This window comes from Oncorhynchus masou, chromosome 15 (genome assembly GCF_036934945.1).
Source record: "Oncorhynchus masou masou isolate Uvic2021 chromosome 15, UVic_Omas_1.1, whole genome shotgun sequence".
Classification (NCBI taxonomy): Eukaryota; Metazoa; Chordata; class Actinopteri; order Salmoniformes; family Salmonidae; genus Oncorhynchus; species Oncorhynchus masou.
Window position 1 is genome coordinate 11,849,789 of NC_088226.1, and position 20,993 is coordinate 11,870,781.

At 41.1% G+C, this 20,993-nt stretch overlaps 2 protein-coding genes across 11 annotated transcripts; one reads left to right on the forward strand and one right to left on the reverse strand.

Annotated features, from left to right (window-relative positions):
• The first annotated feature begins 288 nt into the window (after positions 1-288).
• LOC135555636 (GATOR1 complex protein NPRL3-like) lies at positions 289-13,361 on the forward strand. 10 transcript variants are annotated; one of them, XM_064988245.1, is made up of 17 exons: positions 289-805; positions 906-975; positions 2,745-2,783; positions 3,677-3,809; positions 5,326-5,400; positions 6,912-7,065; positions 7,332-7,413; positions 7,509-7,646; positions 8,861-9,017; positions 9,733-9,839; positions 10,262-10,391; positions 10,788-10,980; positions 11,227-11,419; positions 11,948-12,353; positions 12,485-12,683; positions 12,721-12,763; positions 12,837-13,361. In XM_064988245.1, the coding sequence occupies exons 1-14, from the start codon at positions 607-609 to the stop codon at positions 12,111-12,113; spliced, it is 1,836 nt and encodes a 611-aa protein (XP_064844317.1). In that variant the 5' UTR covers positions 289-606; the 3' UTR covers positions 12,114-12,353; positions 12,485-12,683; positions 12,721-12,763; positions 12,837-13,361. The 10 variants fall into 10 exon arrangements, with proteins under 10 accessions (XP_064844317.1, XP_064844314.1, XP_064844318.1 ...); XM_064988242.1 differs by having other exon boundaries at positions 12,485-12,564; positions 12,602-12,763; XM_064988246.1 differs by having other exon boundaries at positions 11,948-12,115; positions 12,198-12,353; positions 12,485-12,763.
• A 365-nt stretch (positions 13,362-13,726) lies between these two features.
• Positions 13,727-20,183, reverse strand: mpg (N-methylpurine DNA glycosylase). The gene is made up of 3 exons (XM_064988251.1): positions 19,626-20,183; positions 14,862-15,066; positions 13,727-14,515 (listed from the first exon to the last, which is right to left on the reverse strand). The coding sequence occupies exons 1-3, from the start codon at positions 19,854-19,856 to the stop codon at positions 14,136-14,138; spliced, it is 816 nt and encodes a 271-aa protein (XP_064844323.1). The 5' UTR covers positions 19,857-20,183; the 3' UTR covers positions 13,727-14,135.
• Between the last annotated feature and the right edge of the window lie 810 nt (positions 20,184-20,993).

The window sequence follows — 20,993 nt, forward strand, 5'->3', positions numbered from 1 at the left end:
TGATTTTATGTTTTTATTTGGGTCTCTAGGTGATAACGTTTAAGAACCCCTGCTCTATGCATTCCAGTTGTATTAGCCTCACGTGATCATGCTGGCTCGCGAGGCTACAGTACAGATGCATTGCTACTGAATGTGAAAAATAACAGTGATGATATTAACTGGTAAAACGCGAGTTTTACAACAGGGTATTTGTTTTAGAATCGACCGATAATCTCACATAGTCACTGTAATCTCCCACCCCAATAGCGGAACTATTTTTACGGTCTACATCACATATCAGTGTAACACACAACATTGGAAGGCAGCGCTGAGCTGGAGTAGAGAAACAACACATCTAACAGAATTATATAAGTATTCAAATATATTGTCGCCAGTATATTACCGAGTTTTGTTAAGTAGTTAATCAATGTAGCTAATGGTGCTGCGATAGCTAACGTTAACCCTAAACATTTCTTAGCTAGCATAAGCTAGTTAGCTCGGAGCTAGCTAAAGTTATATTTAAAAATTGTTGGAAAGTCTGGCAACTACGTTTCTTATAACCATGTGACGAGCTACAGTATTGTTAAATATTAATTGACAAACAATTTGCTAACTCGACGTTAAAATATGTACATTCATTCATCCTCATTTGATTTACAAGGCGAGCGAAAATCTATGTACAAACAGTCTGAAAATAGGTTCTTCAAATGTGGTGAAAAGACAAGCCCTATCAGTGTAATTTTGGTTACTTCGGGTAGCCGAGGGAACAAATTGCTCTTTAGGTACCCATTTCAACAGGTTTCAGATTGCACATCATCACTCACGAGTAAGTAGTCCTTCATGTGTATGTGACATTAGCTTGCTATGTGGTGTGATATGTAAGATTTGGTAAACAAATCTTCTAATCTGATGTTTTTGCCCAATAGCAAAACAGCGAAGTCCATATGCATTGAACACTACAGGAGATGTTCTTGAAGACCCAGATGGAGATTCAAGGTATTGGTCATCATATTATGTCACCTACATAATGTGTCCATGTTTAGGCCTATATCACGACGGGGAAATAAACAACATCCCTTTGAATGGGGACTGTTAGCATTCGAAAACCCTTCTCCGTATGTAGGATTTTCAGCCATTGCATTCGCCCGCATTTGACTCGGTGTAAACTACAATTCCGATGCTGTGTTTTAAGGTTTAAAAAACGTCAATAATCATCGATTTCGAAGCGGTTTTCGAAACGTATGCTGATATGCCCCCTATCTTTCATGTCAGCGAGAAATAATCTTTCAAATACAAAAAGATGCACTTACTTTAGTAGTTTTACACAGATCCATACACTTTGTGTGCCCCCAGTTTATGAACTACACTTCCTCCTCAGTTATCTTACAGACAGGTGTTCGGAGCACGCTATAGATAGCCAACTTTCACAGGTGGCGGCCAATGTCTTCCATCAACAAGCTCTGTAACATGGAGATATGGCCGTGTGGGAACACTAACCCTATAAGGTGTGTAGTAACTTTAATAAAACATACAAAGTATTTCTCACTGATATGAAAGATACATTCCTTATGTTTCCAATATAGTACCTCAGGCAATGCTTGTTAATGCAAGTGTTAAGGCAAGTGAGCAAGTGTTTGGGCTCTCAACAAAACTCCCCTAGTCAGAAGATACTATCATCAATATGTGCTAAAGTAGTTAGCATTTATGAATGGGGTAGGTGACTGTGTGAAACTGCACCAGTGTGACAGGCTTCAGCATGTTCATCATACGTTTTGTTAACCAGTCAAGTTTTGGATATGTTCATATCAGAACAAAATGAGTCACCATTTGATTAAAACAATTGCAGCATGTGTGTTGGCTAGGGTCCTATTGGCTGGCGTACACCCAAGACGGGCTAGGGTTGTATTTGTGCCCTCTTGCATATTTGTCTGTGATATTACAGCATGGGTTCATGGCAATACACCCCTTATCTGTTGTTTGGAATATGTGATTAAGAAAGTCACTCTATATGTATGTCAAATAAATGGATTGATTACATGAGCTTTTTAACCTTGTTACATCAGTGCCTTTTGTTTAACATGTGGGCTTTTAAAATGTTTGCGTTTACATTTTCAAGTGACATTCAGATAATAAGAAATGACTGGCATGTAAAATAGTGGCCACAAGGCCACAGCATTTAATATATATATATATATATATATATTTCAGTGACTCATTTAATTTAAAAGCAAGAATTTAACAAAAATACACATGGCTACAATTGATAGTTACCCAATAAAAGCTACATGCCTATTTACATCAAGTTAGGTTGACTCTTTACCTATTTCAACCCATCTATGATATTAACATGGTAATTACTCTAGTAACTTGTTGTTACTTAGTTATTTCTTTGTTGTTGCATTTTAATGGAGTTGAGTCCACTAACAAAAAAAACTAATGTTGACTACTCTGTAATTACAAAGCAAATGTTAAATTACTTTGTAATAACATGTTCATAACATTGTTACTGGGTTAATTATAGCATTTGTACTCCAGGACAAGAGCAATGCATCGTGAAGCGTTACAACATTTTCTGTAATCAAGTCTTTGGTACAAAAATGAGATCAATTTGCTTTTTAAATATTTATTCAAGTCACTCTCAAGTGGTAATCTTGTTTAGCTTTTGTTTGTGATGTCCTTCTGTTATGCATTCTGTCCAATTGTCTGCTGCATTTTTTTCCTTTTGTTTGCGTTTTCTTTTTTTTCTGGCCCTACTCCCATTTCAGAGAACAAACTCCGTTAACTGATGAACAGTTGGTAGCAGGGTAAGACCAAGTCATTCTAAAACCACCTTTCTTTTGTTTACAACACCCTTGTCTTTATTCACTCCTTCCTTCCTGTTTTGTCTTGCATATATATATATATATATAAATATATATCCTGTGTGTATACATATATATATATATATACCTACGCCAACCTTAATCTCTGAAATTCCTGTTGAATTATTACAGATGGAATGATTCACTGGTCTATCTTGGTAAATCCTGCATTTCAATTAAGCCTTGTTAAATGATTGCTCCAAAACCAGCAACGTAGATCCTTCAGTTCATTCAGCGTTGGAATCCACTTCATCTGATGATATTTGATTGTTGGGAAATCAATTCTGAATAGATACATAGACTTCTTCTACATGGCTAAACCAAGCAAGGCCATAATAACGTATTTCTCAGAACAAAAAACATAGTCATGATTAAGATTGGATTAGAATCTGTCCCATTTTGGGTTTTCTGGTGGAATAATAGCTCCTGATAATGATGATATAATTTGTATTGGATGATGGGGCCAGCCTGCAGCATGAGCTATGTAAACCAGCATGAGTCTGTCACCTCCCTTTTACAAAGCCCTCACATTCTCTGCCAGAGGGGGCTTATTCACTGTCATCTCTCCTCTCCAAGTACTATTTACACCAGCTCCTTTCAAACTGTGATCCATCAATCAGGTTGCAGGCTGATCCATGTGATTAACCTAACACTCCTATCCATAGAAACACTATGGCTACCATTATAGGTTGATGGACTAAATAATAAAACAAAGACAATAAAACCGAATTAGATATAATTGACACTTTCTCAGATATCTTGTTGCTCTCCTCCCTTCCTGCTCTACTCTCAGCTGGTTTACTTAGGTCTTTTAACTCCTCTCTTTCTCCAATAAGGTTCTCTGACATTATCCTCGCCACTATCTTGGCCACCAAGTCTGATATGTGTGGGAAGAAGTTTGAGCTGAAGATAGACAATGTGCGTTTCGTTGGGCACCCCACCCTCCTCCAGCATCCTCACACCATTCAGGTAAGATACTTTTTTTTGTGAATTTGTGATGGCCTGAGCATAAATACACATTCACCCGCAGAGATTCTCTGTTAGTCAGTCCAGCAGTACCATGAGATCTGAACAATGACTGTATATGAATGGATGGACAAAGCCATCAGTCACGTGACACAATCCATCCCTTTGTGAAGACTCAATAGCACATTTGAAGCCAAGGAAGTCGGTTAATATGGTGTCTCATGGATACATAACATGCGCAGTTTGAGCTACTCCAGAAAGTGACTTTGCAGGCTTGCTCCGTGCTGCCCCCTGCTCTTCTGCAGAGCGATTTACAGGAGCAGCTAGGGTTAAGTGCCTTGCTCAAAGGCACATTGATAGATTTTTTACCTAGTTGGCTCGGGGATTGGAACCAGCAACCTTTTGGTTTTAAAATAATCAGTTCAAGGACATACATCTGGTGTAATAGAAGCAATTATTGGTACCATGCTTGTCTTAGAATATTTTCATTTATTTACACGAAGATTGACCATGAAGATTGACATTTTTCAAATCACTACATTTTCCCAATCACTATTTTCTGCAAACAATTTCTGCAGTACTGCGGTCGGCTTTGAACTTCGTGGCTTCAATGAGAGAGGGCAGTTCTTCTCCCCTCAATCTGAAACAGTAATTCTCCTTTGACATCTAATTTCACTCTGAGACTGTGAATTCAGGTCCCTCGCTCCATCTAGTGGAAGAAGTGCCTTACATCTCAGTGTTTCACAATAATTATTTGACAATTCACAGAAGTAAGATAGAATGGTTGAATATAAGGGGTGGAGAAATCATTTGGAGTGAAATTCTAGGCAAATATTGAAATGGTTTGTAATGTAACTAAAACGTATCTAACGTAAGTAGGTTGATGATAGGAACTATTCTGTTCACTGGACTACATGTAGTCTATTGGAGGGTTGAAATTAGTGTCCTGATGAACCTGATAACAAATGACTCAACTGGTGCAGTGAATAATTTGCTTTCCATAAAGACTTATTTAATCCATGTGATTTGTATGCTGTTGATTGTATCCAAATGGCAATTCTCATCAGTGTGATCCCCTAAAAACCGAGCCTGAGCTGTATGTTAGTATCCTTAGTTAGTATCCTTACAAAATGGCCCTTTTCAGAAATTATACCAACAATTCATGAGCTATGGCTCTCATAGAATGCTGTTTAAAAGCTTAATTGAATACCTACTGTAATAAACCAAGCTTTAAAAAGTGCAAATATATATTTATGTATTTTTGTAAATAAGATGTTGAAAATACCAGTTTAAAAGGCATGAATAAAAGGAGACATTTACAGCTGTTTATTCTTTAACTTTGTCACAGGACTAACATGAATGTTTTCACTGTGTTGTTTTATACATTTCAATACATACAATAGCAATTATTATGATTTAAATTTATTATGATTTAAATAGTGGTGTGCAAAGCCATTGATCATAGTCAGAGTGATTTAGAACATCTATTATATTTATTATCTTATTTCTTTCTGTCCAGGTGTCCAAGACAGACCCCTCACCTAAGAGGGAGATGCCCACCATGATCCTGTTCAGTGTTGTGTTTGCTCTGAGGGTAAGAACGTAATTTTTATTTTCCATAAATAGCTTTCTCTTTCCTTTTGAATATAATTATTGTCATGTCAATAATATTCCTCTTAATTTGATGAATAAGTGCTAATACTCAGGTTTGGATTAGCTAAATGTTTTACATTATGTGCTTATTTTACAAACACCACATTCATTGGTGATAAATACATTTTCTCTAAATAAATTAAATAAATCAGCTGGTAATTTGGGTGGGTGAGGCCAGGTCAGGAGAGTGCTTTCTCAGAAAGGGATGGGTCTCTCGGGTGATAACATTCCAGCATGGGGTCTATCTGTGGTGGAAAGAAGGGTGAGAGCTGGGTGGGAGCATTGGGCTCTGTTTAATCACTCTACCCGGCATGGCACTACCCTCCCCTGGGCATGACTCAGCCTGGCAGACTGCTGATTCACTGCAGGCTGCCTAGCCCTGCACAGCTGAGACTGGGCGGAATGTGCACAGTCATGTTCTAACCTCATATCTGCCCAGCAACCCACCCAGCCTGTCACTCACTGGCATTTTCTATGGTTCTGCACCTAACATGAGAATGCAGAAAATTATGTCCTGTCCTTTTTACTTGTTTGGTTTTTATTTTGAAATATGAGTAATTTGTTTAAATACATTATTGATTCATTGATTCATTTTTTTGTAATTGAGTGCCAGTAATGTCACTCAATCTCGGATTCACCCAAAATTATTTAACTGCAAAAATACAATTTGACATGCATATATTGATAAAATATCTGATATTATTTTTGTATAGTATGCACATTTTTTCTAAATGAGCAGTTTGGAACGAGGGTCATTTTACCAGTCAATAATAAAGTAAAATAGTTATTATTGAACCTCTAAATGGATTATGCTGCTAATATTGCTGTTTTGAAGTTAGAGATTACAATATTTTAAAGTCAACATGTTTTGCAGTCAGCAATGCTGCTAATACTCAGATCTAGTGATGTAAACAAACCGATATCTTGGGGTACTGACTTACGGACCATAGATTCCCTATTTGTTACAATTACAATGTAAAAATTTAGTAGATGCTCACAATTTCAACCAAGGTGTTATAACTATTACAGATTTATAATCATCTACAAACTAATAATAAAGTACATTTTAGTAGTAAAAAATTAAAGGGATATTTTGTCAATTAAGGCCCGTTATCTACCTCCCCAGAGTCTGATGAACTTGTGGATACCATTTTTATGTCTCTGCGTGCAGTTTGAAGGAAGTTGCTACCTAGTGTTAGCGCAATGACTGGAAGTCTATACACTTCCAGTCCTAATGCTAGTAAGAATTGGCTCACGACACAACCTTTTCCTTCCTTCATACTGGACGCAGAGACATAAAAATGGTATCGGCGAGTTCATCTGACTATGGGGAGTTAGATAAACAGCCTTAATTGCCACAATCTCAAAGTATCCCTTTAACCAAGTGTTGAAGTGTGGCCAGTGTTCTAGTTGCTTTGCACCAGTGTCTCTCTGTCCCTGCGCCCCTTACAGGCCAACGCTGACCCATCAGTCATCAGCTGCATGCACAACCTGTCCCGGCGCATCGCCATCGCCCTGCAGCACGAGGAGCGCCGCTGCCAGTACCTCACCAGAGAGGCCAAGCTGATGCTGGCCGTGCAGGACGAGGTCACCAACATGACCGAGAGTGAGTCACCTACTACATACCCAAAACACACCACTCAGTGCTTGAGTCTAGTACCAAAAAGTACCCTCCATTAAGTACCATATACCATGAAGTACCTACTTTACTCTGATAGCATTTTACAGAACAATGCATATATTTTCCTTTCCATATTGTTCCAAAGAAGATGGGGATGAGAGGTGTCTGTCAAAGTCTTCATGTGACATGGATTTACAATGTCATGGAGAGGTCAATGTATGTGACTTGATTTTCTGTGTTTTCGTTCTTAGCTGATGGCAGCCCTCAGTCACCGTTCAGACAAATCCTTCCTAAATGCAAGCTTGCCAGGGACTTGAAGGAGGCATATGACAGGTTTGTAAAAACACCCTACAAAATGATGTATTTGTGGATAGTTTCTTTGTTCTTACAGTGCCGGTGTAATAATAGAGTCTGTGTTGTGTTTCTAGCCTGTGTACAACAGGGGTGGTGAGGCTCCATATCAACAACTGGCTGGAGGTGAGCTTCTGTTTACCTCACAAGATCCACCGGGTAGGGGGAAACCACGTACCCCCAGAGGCTCTGGAGCGTAGCCTCAAGGCCATAAGGTGTGTATGCGTGTGAGTTTGTCATTTTGTGAGCTACTGAACATTGTTTGTGACGTGTGGGTTACAAGTTGTAACTGACTGCAGAACTTCGTAGGCTTTCATTGTATGTGGACATTAGGTTGATCTGATTGTATTATGGAACGTTTTACAGTAATTATATACCGAGGCTGTGAGAGAGAAGTCTTTGTGTTAACAGTTAGCTCTTGTGGCCTGCTTATTTATGTGGAACAATTAACTGCATCTGGTGAGCAGCTCCACTAATAATTTCCTGTAGGCCACAGCGCCACCTAATGGCATTCTTTATTTACTTCTTCTGCCTTTCACATGCTTATGTTTTGTCAGAGCAATGTTACAGCGTCTCAAAATACTACAAGTCCAATTTTCCCTTAGTAAAAATGCTATATGTTATGAGTATTTTCCAAGTCCAATTTTCCCTTAGTAAAACATGCTATATATTATGAGTATTTTCCAAGTCCAATTTTCCCTTAGTAAAACATGCTATATGTTATGAGTATTTTCCAAGTCCAATTTTCCCTTAGTTAAACATGCTATATGTTATGAGTATTTTCCAAGTCCAATTTTCCCTTAGTTAAACATGCTATATGTTATGAGTATTTTCCAAGTCCAATTTTCCCTATATGTTATGAGTATTTTAGTAAAACATGCTATATATTATGCTATATGTTATGTTATTCCAAGTCCAATTTTCCCTTAGTAAAACATAGCTATATGTTATGAGTATTTTCCAAGTCCAATTTTCCCTTAGTTAAACATGCTATATGTTATGAGTATTTTCCAAGTCCAATTTTCCCTTAGTTAAACATGCTATATGTTATGAGTATTTTCCAAGTCCAATTTTCCCTTAGTAAAACATGCTATATGTTATGAGTACATTTCTAGCAATTTAATTTACCTTTATTTAACTAGGCAAGTCAGTTAAGAACAAATTCTTATTTTCAATGATGGCCTAGGAACAGTGGGTTAACTGCCTGTTCAGGGCAGAACGACAGATTTGTACCTTGTCAGCTCTGGGATTCGATCTTGCAACCTTTCAGTTACAAATCCAACGCTCTAACCACTAGGCTACCTGCCACCCCCAATGAAGGGGCACTAAGTGTATTTCCATACACTTCATGGACTATATAGAATGTAACTAGTGATAATTAGTCATTAACATGGGCTCTGTGTTAAATGTATGTGTTGTTGTCCCCCAGGCCGTATCATGCTCTGCTGTTGCTGGACAGTGAGAAGGCTCTGCTGGCCCAGTTGCCTTTGGACTGCTCTCCTGCTCTGGTGCGCCTCATTAAGACCTGCTCTGCAGTCAAGAACCTGCAGCAGCTGGCACAGGATGCAGACCTGAACCTGTTACAGGTTTGTATGAGCACCTTGTATCAGTGACACCAGCCTCGGGTTCAAATACATGGGTATTTGATTTTATTATTTTAGTACTTATTTTCTGTGTGTTTGAGTATTTTCAAATAATGTGGCTGAATAAAATACTTATTGGAAGTATGTAAAAGTATTTAAAATAATTTCCTATAAATAGACTACTATTATTTGAAAGCATTTTCAAATACTAATTTCAAATATTATTTTCAAATGCCTGGGTTAAATGGGTTAAAGGAGTGTATTTGAGTCAGTGTATTTTAGTATTTTTAAATACTTTCCAAAGTGTATTTCCAAATACGTTCCAATATTCAACTACTTGTCTTTAAAAATGAAATATAAATACTTACTTCCAAATGTATTTGAAAGCAATTGAAATACCCTAAATAGTAAATACCCTAAATTTGTAGCCAGGTTTAGATGACATCAGCCCACTTTTCAACAAGGGACTATATTTCATTGTAAGTTGCTGAACACTAACATGTTGCAGTATAAAGAATTGCCAATAAAAAGAATAGCAAGTCATTACAAACTGTCCTCAATGTCACACCATGGCGTTGGTGTCATGTTGCCATCTAGTGGAGTAAATTAGGAATCTTCTTTCTCTTCAGTAATATTTAATTTCAATAGACAGGTTCTGTCCATGCCCAATAATGCATTATCACAGTTACATTTTTGCTTCTGTTCATTGTGTGTGCAGATCTTCCAGATTGCTGCTCACCTGGTGTACTGGGGAAAAGCCATCATAGTGTACCCTCTGTGTGAGAACAATGTCTACATGCTGTCCCCACACGCCAACATCAGCCTGTGAGTATCTGTGTGTGAGTGAGTGTTTGAACAGCCTTGTGCTCCCTTTCTCTCCTTCTCTCATTCCTGCCATGCCTCATTAACAGGGTGTGTATTGAGAGGTGGCTAAACTAATGAACCAGACACTGTAATCTGTACATCCATTTTATACCAACATAATAAGCTGTCATCATGAGCATCAGGGCGCTAATGTTGAATTATGATAGGCTTATGACCTAATGATTGGATGGTGAATCTATAACAAAATGTGATGTCATATTATGTTAACTCATTATTTTTGTTGACTGAATTAGATTTTCTTTGGACCACTGTGTCAGTCTGTATTTTGTACTGTAGACTGAAAGGATTCTCTCCTGCTTGAACATTTGTACCGGGTACAATATGAAGAAGTAAGAAATCACCATCTCCTTCTTCTTGCATAGGTACTCTCCATTGGCTGAGACGTTTGGCCAGCAGTTCCCAGGTCATGACCTGCCTTCCATGCTGGCCAAGTTCTCCCTTCCCCTCTCACTGTCTGAGTTTAGGAACCCACTGGATGCTTCTGTGCAGGAGGTAGGTCTATTAGGAAATACACACGCTCGTTTTGATTAAAAGATAGCTTCCAGAAAGCTACTCAGCATATAATCAGAAATGCTGATGTCTGAAGCAGAAAGAGCGTCTGGGCTCTCTCCCAGACCCATCCTGGTTTGGCCGAGCTCTCTAAGCAAAGATGATAAATAATAAAAGACATCACATCAACTCCATCCTTCTCAACATTTATTTTTCATGGGAACAGGACCAGAACATTTCTTGGCTCTATTTTGGGCCAGGTTGGAACCTGTCTGTCTGAAGGAGATGCGCCCAGTTACAGGGTGACACTTCTTGCAGTTCCACGTGTTCAGTTATTTTTTTTGAGTGGTGTCTCTGATCCAGTTTGTCCCTTCTCCTTTCCCCTCCTCCTCTGGCCAGGCCCAGCTGATCCAGATGGTGGTGTGGATGCTCCAGCGGCGCCTGCTGATCCAGCTCCATACCTACGTGTGTCTGCTGGTGCCCCCCAGTGAGGAGGAGCCAGGTCTGCTGCGGGATGAGGAGCTCCCTCTGGTGGCCCGGGTGGGGGGCCGCAGCCTCAGCACGCCCAGCGCACTCAGCTTCGGATCCCCAAGTATGTGAACTTCCCCTTCAACCAGCTGTCTTGCACTCTGGGGGTGAAGTGTTGATGAAGTACGCTCTATTTGTATGATAGAGTATGTTTTAATATACTACCGTACCTGGTTAACCTGTTCAATAGGGTTACCTGCTACAGTTGTGTCTTTTGTCAGCTAATCATCAACCCCTGTCTGTCATTCCTCCTCCTCAATCAATGTCTGTCTCACTCATTCTCTCCACCCCTCACTCTCTCTCTCTGTAGCCAGCAGTGATGACATGACCCTGACCAGTCCCAGTATGGATAATTCCAGTGCAGAACTGCTTCCTGGTGGAGACTCTCCACTAAACAGGAGGATGACCGAGACGTTACTGGCCAGCCTGACAGAGCACGAGCGTCAGGTCATCCTCAACATCCCGGCTGCACAGAGCCCTGAAGACCTGCGCATGTTTGCCAGGTAAAGTATGTCCCCTGCCCTTTACTAGTTGGCACCAAGGTGGGCTACTGTATTTCAGTGGCTGTGGAGTAATGGCATCCTCTATTGTGTAACAGCCAGTATGACAGGTGGGCTGGGTCGTTTTGAAGGACCTGGGCTGGAGGCTCTTGTGACTCGTATATCTTCAGAACAAACATACATCTGTCAGCTTGGTCTTGTGGAGAATTAAAGGATTTTTGTTTAAAAAAATTGAACAAAATTTTGAAAAAATATTTTTCTCATCTCATCATGTAAGAATATATGGGAAAGAGAATGTTATTTTTCGGTTGTGTAGCAATTGTTGAGTTGCAAAAGTGAGAAAAAGCTTGAAGGAAAACGCCAAAGCCCTAAGCAGTGAATCAATAGCGTGACTGCATTGTGTGCAGGATGCACTAATGTGATTACTGGCTCTAACAAGTGCTGCTTCATACTAGATTTACTCAGCTAATGATTTGGTGGAGAATTTGCTTTAGTCTAATTTCTCTGCCTCTTGTGTGATGTTCCTTCCAGGCTGCTGCACTACTTCCGAGGGCACCATCACCTGGAGGAGATCATGTATAATGAAAACATGAGGCGCTCTCAGCTGAAGACCCTCTTTGACAAATTCAGAAGTGTTCTGGTGGTCACCAACCATGAGGATCCTGTCATCTCCCTCTTCCAGTCTCCTCTGGAGTAGAGGTCTGTCATCTCCCTCTTCCACACTCCTCTGGAGTAGAGAGGTCTGTCATCTCCCTCTTCCAGTCTCCTCTGGAGTAGAGAGGTCTGTCATCTCCCTCTTCCAGTCTCCTCTGGAGTAGAGGTCTGTCATCTCCCTCTTCCACTCTCCTCTGGAGTAGAGGTCTGTCATCTCCCTCTTCCAGTCTCCTCTGGAGTAGAGGTCTGCCATCTCCCTCTTCCAGTCTCCTCTGGAGTAGAGGTCTGTCATCTCCCTCTTCCACTGGAGTCTGTCATCTCCCTCTTGGACTCCTCTGGAGTAGAGGTCTGTCATCTCCCTCTTCCACTCTCCTCTGGAGTAGAGAGTCTGTCTGTCACTCTCCTCTGGAGTAGAGGTCTGTCATCTCCCTCTTCCACTCTCCTCTGGAGTAGAGGTCTGTCATCTCCCTCTTCCACTCTCCTCTGGAGTAGAGGTCTGTCATCTCCCTCTTCCACTCTCCTCTGGAGTAGAGGTCTGTCATCTCCCTCTTCCAGTCTCCTCTGGAGTAGAGAGGTCTGTCATCTCCCTCTTCCACTCTCCTCTGGAGTAGAGGTCTGTCATCTCCCTCTTCCACTCTCCTCTGGAGTAGAGGTCTGTCATCTCCCTCTTCCAGTCTCCTCTGGAGTAGAGAGGTCTGTCATCTCCCTCTTCCACTCTCCTCTGGAGTCCTGTCATCTCCCTCTTCCACTCTCCTCTGGAGTAGAGGTCTGTCATCTCCCTCTTCCAGTCTCCTCTGGAGTAGAGAGGTCTGTCATCTCCCTCTTCCAGTCTCCTCTGGAGTAGAGAGGTCTGTCATCTCCCTCTTCCAGTCTCCTCTGGAGTAGAGGTCTGTCATCTCCCTCTTCCAGTCTCCTCTGGAGTAGAGAGGTCTGTCATCTCCCTCTTCAAGTCTCCTCTGGAGTAGAGAGGTCTCATCTCTCTATTCCAGTCTCCTCTGGAGTAGAGAGGTCTGTCATCTCCCTCTTCCAGTCTCCTCTGGAGTAGAGAGGTCTGTCATGAGATGAAGGACCCTTTCTGAAATACCAGACTGACAGAATGATAGACTGCTGCTGTACAAAGGCCTTATTATGGTGCTTGCTGCTTTCAGCCAACTGGATAATATTGCAATTTGAGGTAACTAATATACTGTACTCATCTATCAATGCACCAGAAAAATATACTGATTTAAAAAAGCATAACTGTCTGCTCTGCTTGGGGGAATGTGAATAAATGTTTGTAGCTTTTAGATGATTTAAGTAGTCCCTTTGTCTCTTAGATGTTTTACGTTCAATGCCTTGTTTTCAATACTACATGATTGAATAACAGTGTGTGAAGAGCTTTATTGACACCTCTAAATTGGTCAGTTTAAACACTGTACTCCACTTGAGCCTTTCCATTTGGGGGATTCCCAAAAGTGATAAATCATCTCCAACAAACACAATGTAGAAAAACAACCCCAGTGCTCATTCCAGGCTGCAGGCAAGGCTGCCTCCTCCAGGGGTCTCAGTGGGAGAGAAAGAATGAAAGATGCCAAACATCAGCCATGCTGTTTCTGCTTTGAGAGAAGGAGCACGACGTTCCAAATATCTGAGAAATCAATGATTACAAAATAACTTTTCAAGCAAGGACTTTTATTAAAAAACAGGTGGAAGATTGAGAATGACTGGAATGGAAGTTCTAGTTGCTTTGATAGCAGGGAGGGGAGGCTAGATCAAATATTTTACAGATGTTTGGAATGTAGTTTAATCATTTGTAGCATACAAATATGGCATATTCCATATCTGTGGGATTTGTGTTTGTGCAACAATGTGTGTATCTATTGAGTCTGGATTCCCCTCGGAGCAAACATTTTGGCTTTGGGTCTTTTGCAATGATTTGCCTATAGCTAGACCAAATTACTGAAATAGCTCATAGCTGACATGTTTTCACTTGCTCTAGCATTGTCTGTAAAAATATGGTTATAGTTAAGAAAAAAACATTATGTACTCATCATGGTTTGATACAATTCCAAAAATATTCCCAATTTCAACTCTCTGTCTCTGCCTGTTTGTCCACTACACTCACACAGTGGTGACCACGCAGATAGAAGCGCAGGGGTTTGGTGGCCCATTCCCCATGAGAGTCAATGCCGATCCGGCTTGCTGAGACCACCTCCCTGAGGCCTGGCTCTTGCGGTCCTATCTGGGGGTCCCTCTCCAGCCACACCTCTGGCTCTGAGGCTAGGTCTCTCCGGTCGAAGCAGCGTGGTATGTCCAGGGCCTGGCACAGCTTTGAGGGACCATTGCATAGCTCCTTGTCCTTCAGGGGCCTGGCCCCCTCTCTCCGCCTGGCTGTCCGCAGCTGCCTCATTAGAGGCAGGCCATGTAGAGGCTCCAGAGCCCGCAGAAGCACGGCAGCACCCTCCCCTAGAGAGCACAAACACAGGGCATGATAGAGCGGAGCCATACTGTCTCCTTCCTTTCTCCAGTGTGAATGAATGGATAATAACATGGTGCAACATATGATATAACGTCTTCAATAATGAGAAACAGTTGAAAAAGAGAGAACTATGGCCTAATGAAAGTAACATGGGGGAGCCTGGGAGATACAACACTACTTAGTCTCTAATGAGGTGATTTTCCTACAGATAAGGCCAACACACTGAACTTTACTGCATGTGGTTTTAATGGCAGTTTGGTTTATTACTGGTGGTTTGTTCCACTGCCTTCAGGGTAAGCCTGGCTGTTGTACTGTTTTGTTGTCTGGTCTTACCTTGACTGGAAACATTCATACAGAGGTAGATGCCATAGATGGGGTACACATAGATGGTGCCAGGTTTCATAAACATTGCTGTGTTCCTCTCAGTGCATTTTCCCCCAGCAGAGTGAGAGGCCTTGTCCTCTCCTCCCAGGTAGGCCTCAGTCTCCACCACCCTCCCTCTCAGCTCAGTGCCATCCGCACTCCGACGCACCAATACCTTGCAGCACAAACAAGGGATGGCCAAAATAAAGACTTTCCTTCATGTGTGTCCTCAGTGGGGATGTCTTCAGTAGGAACTTGATCTATTGTTGTCTCTGAAGAGAACTAGACTACATGTGTGGGGTCACAATAAGCCCTGCTGATGGTGTATGTGTGCCAATGGCTGTGCAACCGCTAGCTGGACTCCAATGTTGTTACACGAACACAGAAACACACATTTTCCCATCATGTTTATCTAGGTCATTCAACTCATCAACTCAAGAAGTGAAAAAATGATTGTCTATCAACAATGACAAGCCACCAGGGTCTGCCAATCTAGATGGAAAATGACTGATGATAATAGCAGATGATATTGCCACATCTCCAATTTAAACCTACTAGAGAGCGTGTGCCCTCAGGCCTGGAGGGAAGCTAAAGTCATTCTGCTACCCGAGAATAGTAAAGCCCCCTTTACTGGCTCAAATAGCCGACCAATCAGCCTGTTACCAACCCTAAGTAAAGTTCTGTGAAAAAATTGTATTTTACAGTAAACAGAATTTCAGCATGCTTATAGGGATGGACACTCAACAAGCCCAGCACTTACACAAATGACTGATGATTGGCTGAGAGAAATTGATAAAATGATTGTGGGGGCTGTCTTGTTAGACTTTAGTGCAGCTTTTGATATTATCGATCATAGTCTGCTGCTGGAAAAGCGTATGTGTTATGGCTTTACACCCCCTGCTATAATGTGGATAAAGAGTTACTTGTCTTAATGGAAGACAATCAAATATAATCCAGTTAGAATCAGGAATTTTTACTAACAACATGCCACTGACTGAATAAAGCCAGAGTGTCTATGTATGCGGATGACTCAACACTTTACACGTCAGCTACTACAGCGACTGAAATGACTGCAACACTCAACAAAGAGCTGCAGTCAGTTTCAGAGTGGGTGGCAAGGAATAAGTTAGCCCTAAATATTTCTAAAACTAAAAGCAATGTATTTGGAACAAAACACCCACTAAACCCTAAACCTCAACTAAATATTGTCATAAATAATGTGTAAATTGAGCAAGTTGAGATGACTAAACTGCTTGGAGTAAAACTAGATTGTAAAATACCATAGTGAAAACATATTGATGCAGTAGTAGCTAAGATGGGGAGAAGTCTGTCTATAATAAAGCGATGCTCTGCCTTCTTAACACTAAACACAATAAGGCAGGTCCTACAGGCCCTAGTTTTGTCGCACCTTGACTACTGTTCAGTCGAGTGGTCAGGTTTCACAAAAGATTGCAATAGGCTCAGAACAGGACAGCACAGCTGGCCCTTGGATGTACACAGAGAGCTAATATGAATAATATGCATGTCAATCTCTCCTGGCTGAAAGATTGACTTCATCACTACTTTTATTTATGAGAGGTATTGACATGTTGAATGCACCGAACTGTCTGTCTAAACTACTGGCACACAGCTCGGACACCCATGCATACCCACAAGACATGCCACGAGGTCTCTTCACAGTCCCCAAGTCCAGAACAGACTATTGGAGGCACACAGTACTACATAGAGTCATGACTACATGAAACTCTATTCCACATCAAGTAACGTACGCAAGCAGTACAATTACATTTTAAAAACAGATTTTAAAAAAGCAACACAAACATTGGCACAGACACATGCATACACACAAAATAACATACACACTATACATACAGTGGGGCAAAAAAGTATTTAGTCAGCCACCAATTGTGCAAGTCCTCCCACTTAAAAAGATGAGAGAGGCCTGTAATTTTCACCATGGGGACACTTCAATTATGACAGGCAAAATGAGAAAATAAAATCCAGAAAATCACATTGTAGGATTTTTAATTAATTAATTTGCAAATTATGGTGGAAAATAAGTATTTGGTCACCTACCAACAAGCAAGATTTCTGGCTCTCACAGACCTTTAAGAGGCTCCTCTGTCCTCCACTCGTTACCTGTATTAATGGCACCTGTTTGAACTTGTTATCAGTATAAAAGACACCTGTCCACAACCTCAAACAGTCACACTCCAAACTCCACTATGGCCAAGACCAAAGAGCTGTCAAAGGACACCAGAAACAAAATTGTACACCTGCGCCAGGCTGGTAAGACTGAATCTGCAATAGGTAAGCAGCTTGGTTTGAAGAAATCAACTGTGGGAGCAATTATTAGGAAATGAAAGACATACAAGACCACTGATAATCTCCCTCGATCTGGGGCTCCACGCAAGATCTCACCCCGTGGGGTCAAAATGATCACAAGAACGGTGAGCAAATATCCCAGAACCACACGGGGGGACCTAGTGAATGACCTGCAGAGAGCTGGGACCAAAGTAACAAAGCCTACATCAGTAACACTACGCCGCCAGGGACTCAAATCCTGCAGTGCTAGACGTGTCCCCCTGCTTAAGCCAGGCCCGTCATGTCCAGGCCCGTCTGAAGTTTGCTAGAGAGCATTTGGATGATCCAGAAAAAGATTGGGAGAATGTCATATGGTCAGATGAAACCAAAATATAACTTTTTGGTAAAAACTCAATTCGTCGTGTTTGGAGGACAAAGAATGCTGAGTTGCATCCAAAGAAGACCATACCTACTGTGAAGCATGGTGGTGGAAACATCATGCTTTGGGGCTGTTTTTCTGCAAAGGGACCAGGACGACTGATCCGTGTAAAGGAAAGAATGAATGGGGCCATGTATCGTGAGATTTTGAGTGAAAACCTCCTTCCATCAGCAAGGGCATTGAAGATGAAACGTGGCTGGGTCTTTCAGCATGACAATGATCCCAAACACACCACCCGGGCAACGAAGGGGTGGCTTCGTAAGAAGCATTTCAAGGTCCTGGAGTGGCCTAGCCAGTCTCCAGATCTCAACCCCATAGAAAATCTTTGGAGGGAGTTGAAAGTCTGTGTTGCCCAGCAACAGCCCCAAACATCACTGCTCTAGAGATGATCTGCATGGAGGAATGGGCCAAAATACCAGCAAGTGTGTGAAAACCTTGTGAAGACTTACAGAAAACATTTGACCTCTGTCATTGCCAACAAAGGGTATATAACAAAGTATTGAGAAACTTTTGTTATTGACCAAATACTTATTTTCTACCATAATTTGCAAATAAATTCATTAAAAATCCTACAATGTGATTTTCTGGATTTTTATTCCTCATTTTGTCTGTCATAGTTGAAGTATACCTATGATGAAAAGTACAGGCCTCATCTTTTTAAGTGGGAGAACTTGCACAATTGGTGGCTGACTAAATGCTTTTTTTGCCCCACTGTACACATGGATTTAGTACTGTAGATATGTGGTAGTGGTAGAGTAGGGGCCTGAGGATGCACAGCGTGTTGTAAAATCTGTGAATGTATTGCAATGTTTTAAAATTGTATAAACTGCCTTAATTTTGCTGGACCCCAGGAAGAGTAGCTGCTGCTTTGGCAGCAGCTTATGGGGATCCATAATAAAATACAAAATCAACAGAGGCCATGAGACACCATTGAGAAGCCATTTAGTATAGGTGTTGCTAGGGGGGACAAAGTAGTATAAAATTAGGTTAATGTGAGAAGGAAAACAATATTTCTCTACAAGATAAGTCCTCTCCCATAAGTTGTTTGGATCTCAGTCAGCACCAACTACTCAAAGTCAGAGGGTTTCTTTCAGTGCCATTGAAAGAAGTCACCATTGAGGAGAGCAATTATTTCAGCATTGAGCAAAGGACTGTTCACAAACCACACAGTGTTCTGAGGCAGTGTGTGCTGGAAGGCTGGTGGAATGCATGATCACACCGAGGGGAACCAAGCTTCTATGACAATTAACAACCAGCCCGGAAGCCTTGCCACATGATAATGGCTTTCATACTTTTTATTACAGCCTTCCTGTAAACTGGTCCAGACATAACTTAATTAAACACAAACATGCACAGGATTCAGCCACTGGAGGGCTTAAAAAGAAGCAAAGTGCAAAGGAGTCATGGCTCTGATTATTAATAGTAACTCTGCATACCAAGCACTTCCTGGCTTTGAAATTTGCTGGTCGTTTGAATGCAAGCACAGTGTTTCTGTTCAGGATTAAAATAGATGACCTTTCCAACTCTTAGTTGCAACAATAATCCTTAGAAGTGACTACAGATTGTTACACCAGATAATCATTTTTGTTTTTCCATTTGTGTTCCATGAAGTAATCCAACAATATGTACTCTACCATCTTGTCTATTTCAAGTCTTCTCTCATTGATCGAGACAGGTGTCTGTCCTTCATGACATGAGCACCTTGGGGGGACACCCACCAGTCTCGATCAATGAGAAAAGACTTGAAATAGACAAGATGGTAGCGTACATATTGTTGGATTACTTCATGGAGCAAAAAAAGTTCAATCACATTATCTGGTGTAACAATCTCTAGCTATATCAGGGGTAGACATTAGTCCACAAAGAGCACCCTTCCCATCACGAGGGCTGCCCTAGTCATAGGCCTAGCTACTGTGTTATAATCTATATCTGATCAAGGGTTAACCAACAGCGGTTTGGGTTACAATGATGTTTGATTCTAGGGAACGTACCTTGCCCAGGAATGCTTTAGCCAAACTTATACAGGGCTGGTTGAAGAACTCTTCTCCAAGCCTTTGAGGGTCCCCCTCCTTGGAGAAGTACTGACTCTTCACTGTCCCTGGTTTAACATCACCGCTCTCATGGTCATGGACGGTAGACCTCACCTGTCTCAGTGACACGCCCCTTTTTACTTGGTCCTCGGACTCAGGTACGGATATTTGCGTCCTCTTTCGCCCTGACATTGCTTGATGTACCCGAGCTTGTGATCTAGTAAAATACCTACCGAGCCAGAGAAACTAATAACTAACGTGTTCGTCTGTGAACTAAGGCTAAAAACATTAGCTAGCTAAATTAGTATTTTTGTTTTGTTGCAACGATTTAGGGTCGTTGAGGCACATTTATGTTAGCCAGAACATACAGACCTATTCAGTATGCAACATCAATAACGTCCGTTTCCTATGTATTAATCTGAAATTGGTTTTGCACCCACAAATGATTTGTTATAGGAAATATTTGTCAAAAGCTGGTTTGGCTTGCAAGCTGTATCGCTTGGGATGCTGGGACTTCTGCTGCGTTGACAACTAAGTGGGAAGGTGATAATTACCAGTTGTGAAGTCGTAAAAACGAGTTCGGTGCATTCACGTGCTTCGAACTTGTTGAGACCACCTACAAAAAAGTACAGCTATCATGCTCGCAAACAAATTATAGTGTTAAAAAAACACATGAATAGATTGCTTTCTATAAATACTGTTTTGTTGTTGCATTTTACTGCCGAAAATGCTGTTATTGAGACCATTTCCTTTGACGTCAGAGTTCAGCATGTGTGAGAAATCGGAGCTAGGAGATGGTACACGAGTTTACCACTAGTAATTACCAGTTGTAGGTTCGTTCAACTGGATTTTTACCAGCGTGGTAAATACCAGCTTCCCACTTGGTTATAAAATGCAGCATTTTCTTTTGACTCCTCTTAAAGGGACCACACACATCAAATGAACAAATTCAATCACAAAATGTACTTATAAAATGTGCTCTTTTACATAGAGAATTGAATTTACGTGAAGTAAATTATATGATTGAATGGTGGGGGGAAATATATTATAATTTCCAATTTTTCTCATTCTACTTCTTTATTTTCTATTTTGTTCTTACAGCAACTCACTAAATAAAATAAATGTTTAGGCTAACCTAGCTACATTAACAAGTGCTTGTGCAATTATACATTGTAAATCTATGCTTACAGGCACAGCAGATCAGCCACTTACAGGGGACCTATAGGGGATGTTTCAAATTAGTGACTTGACCTTTGTGTAAACCTAGGATGAGTGTTGAGTTTCCCTTCACAATTTCTCTTTGTTCACAGTGAATACTTTCCAGCTGTG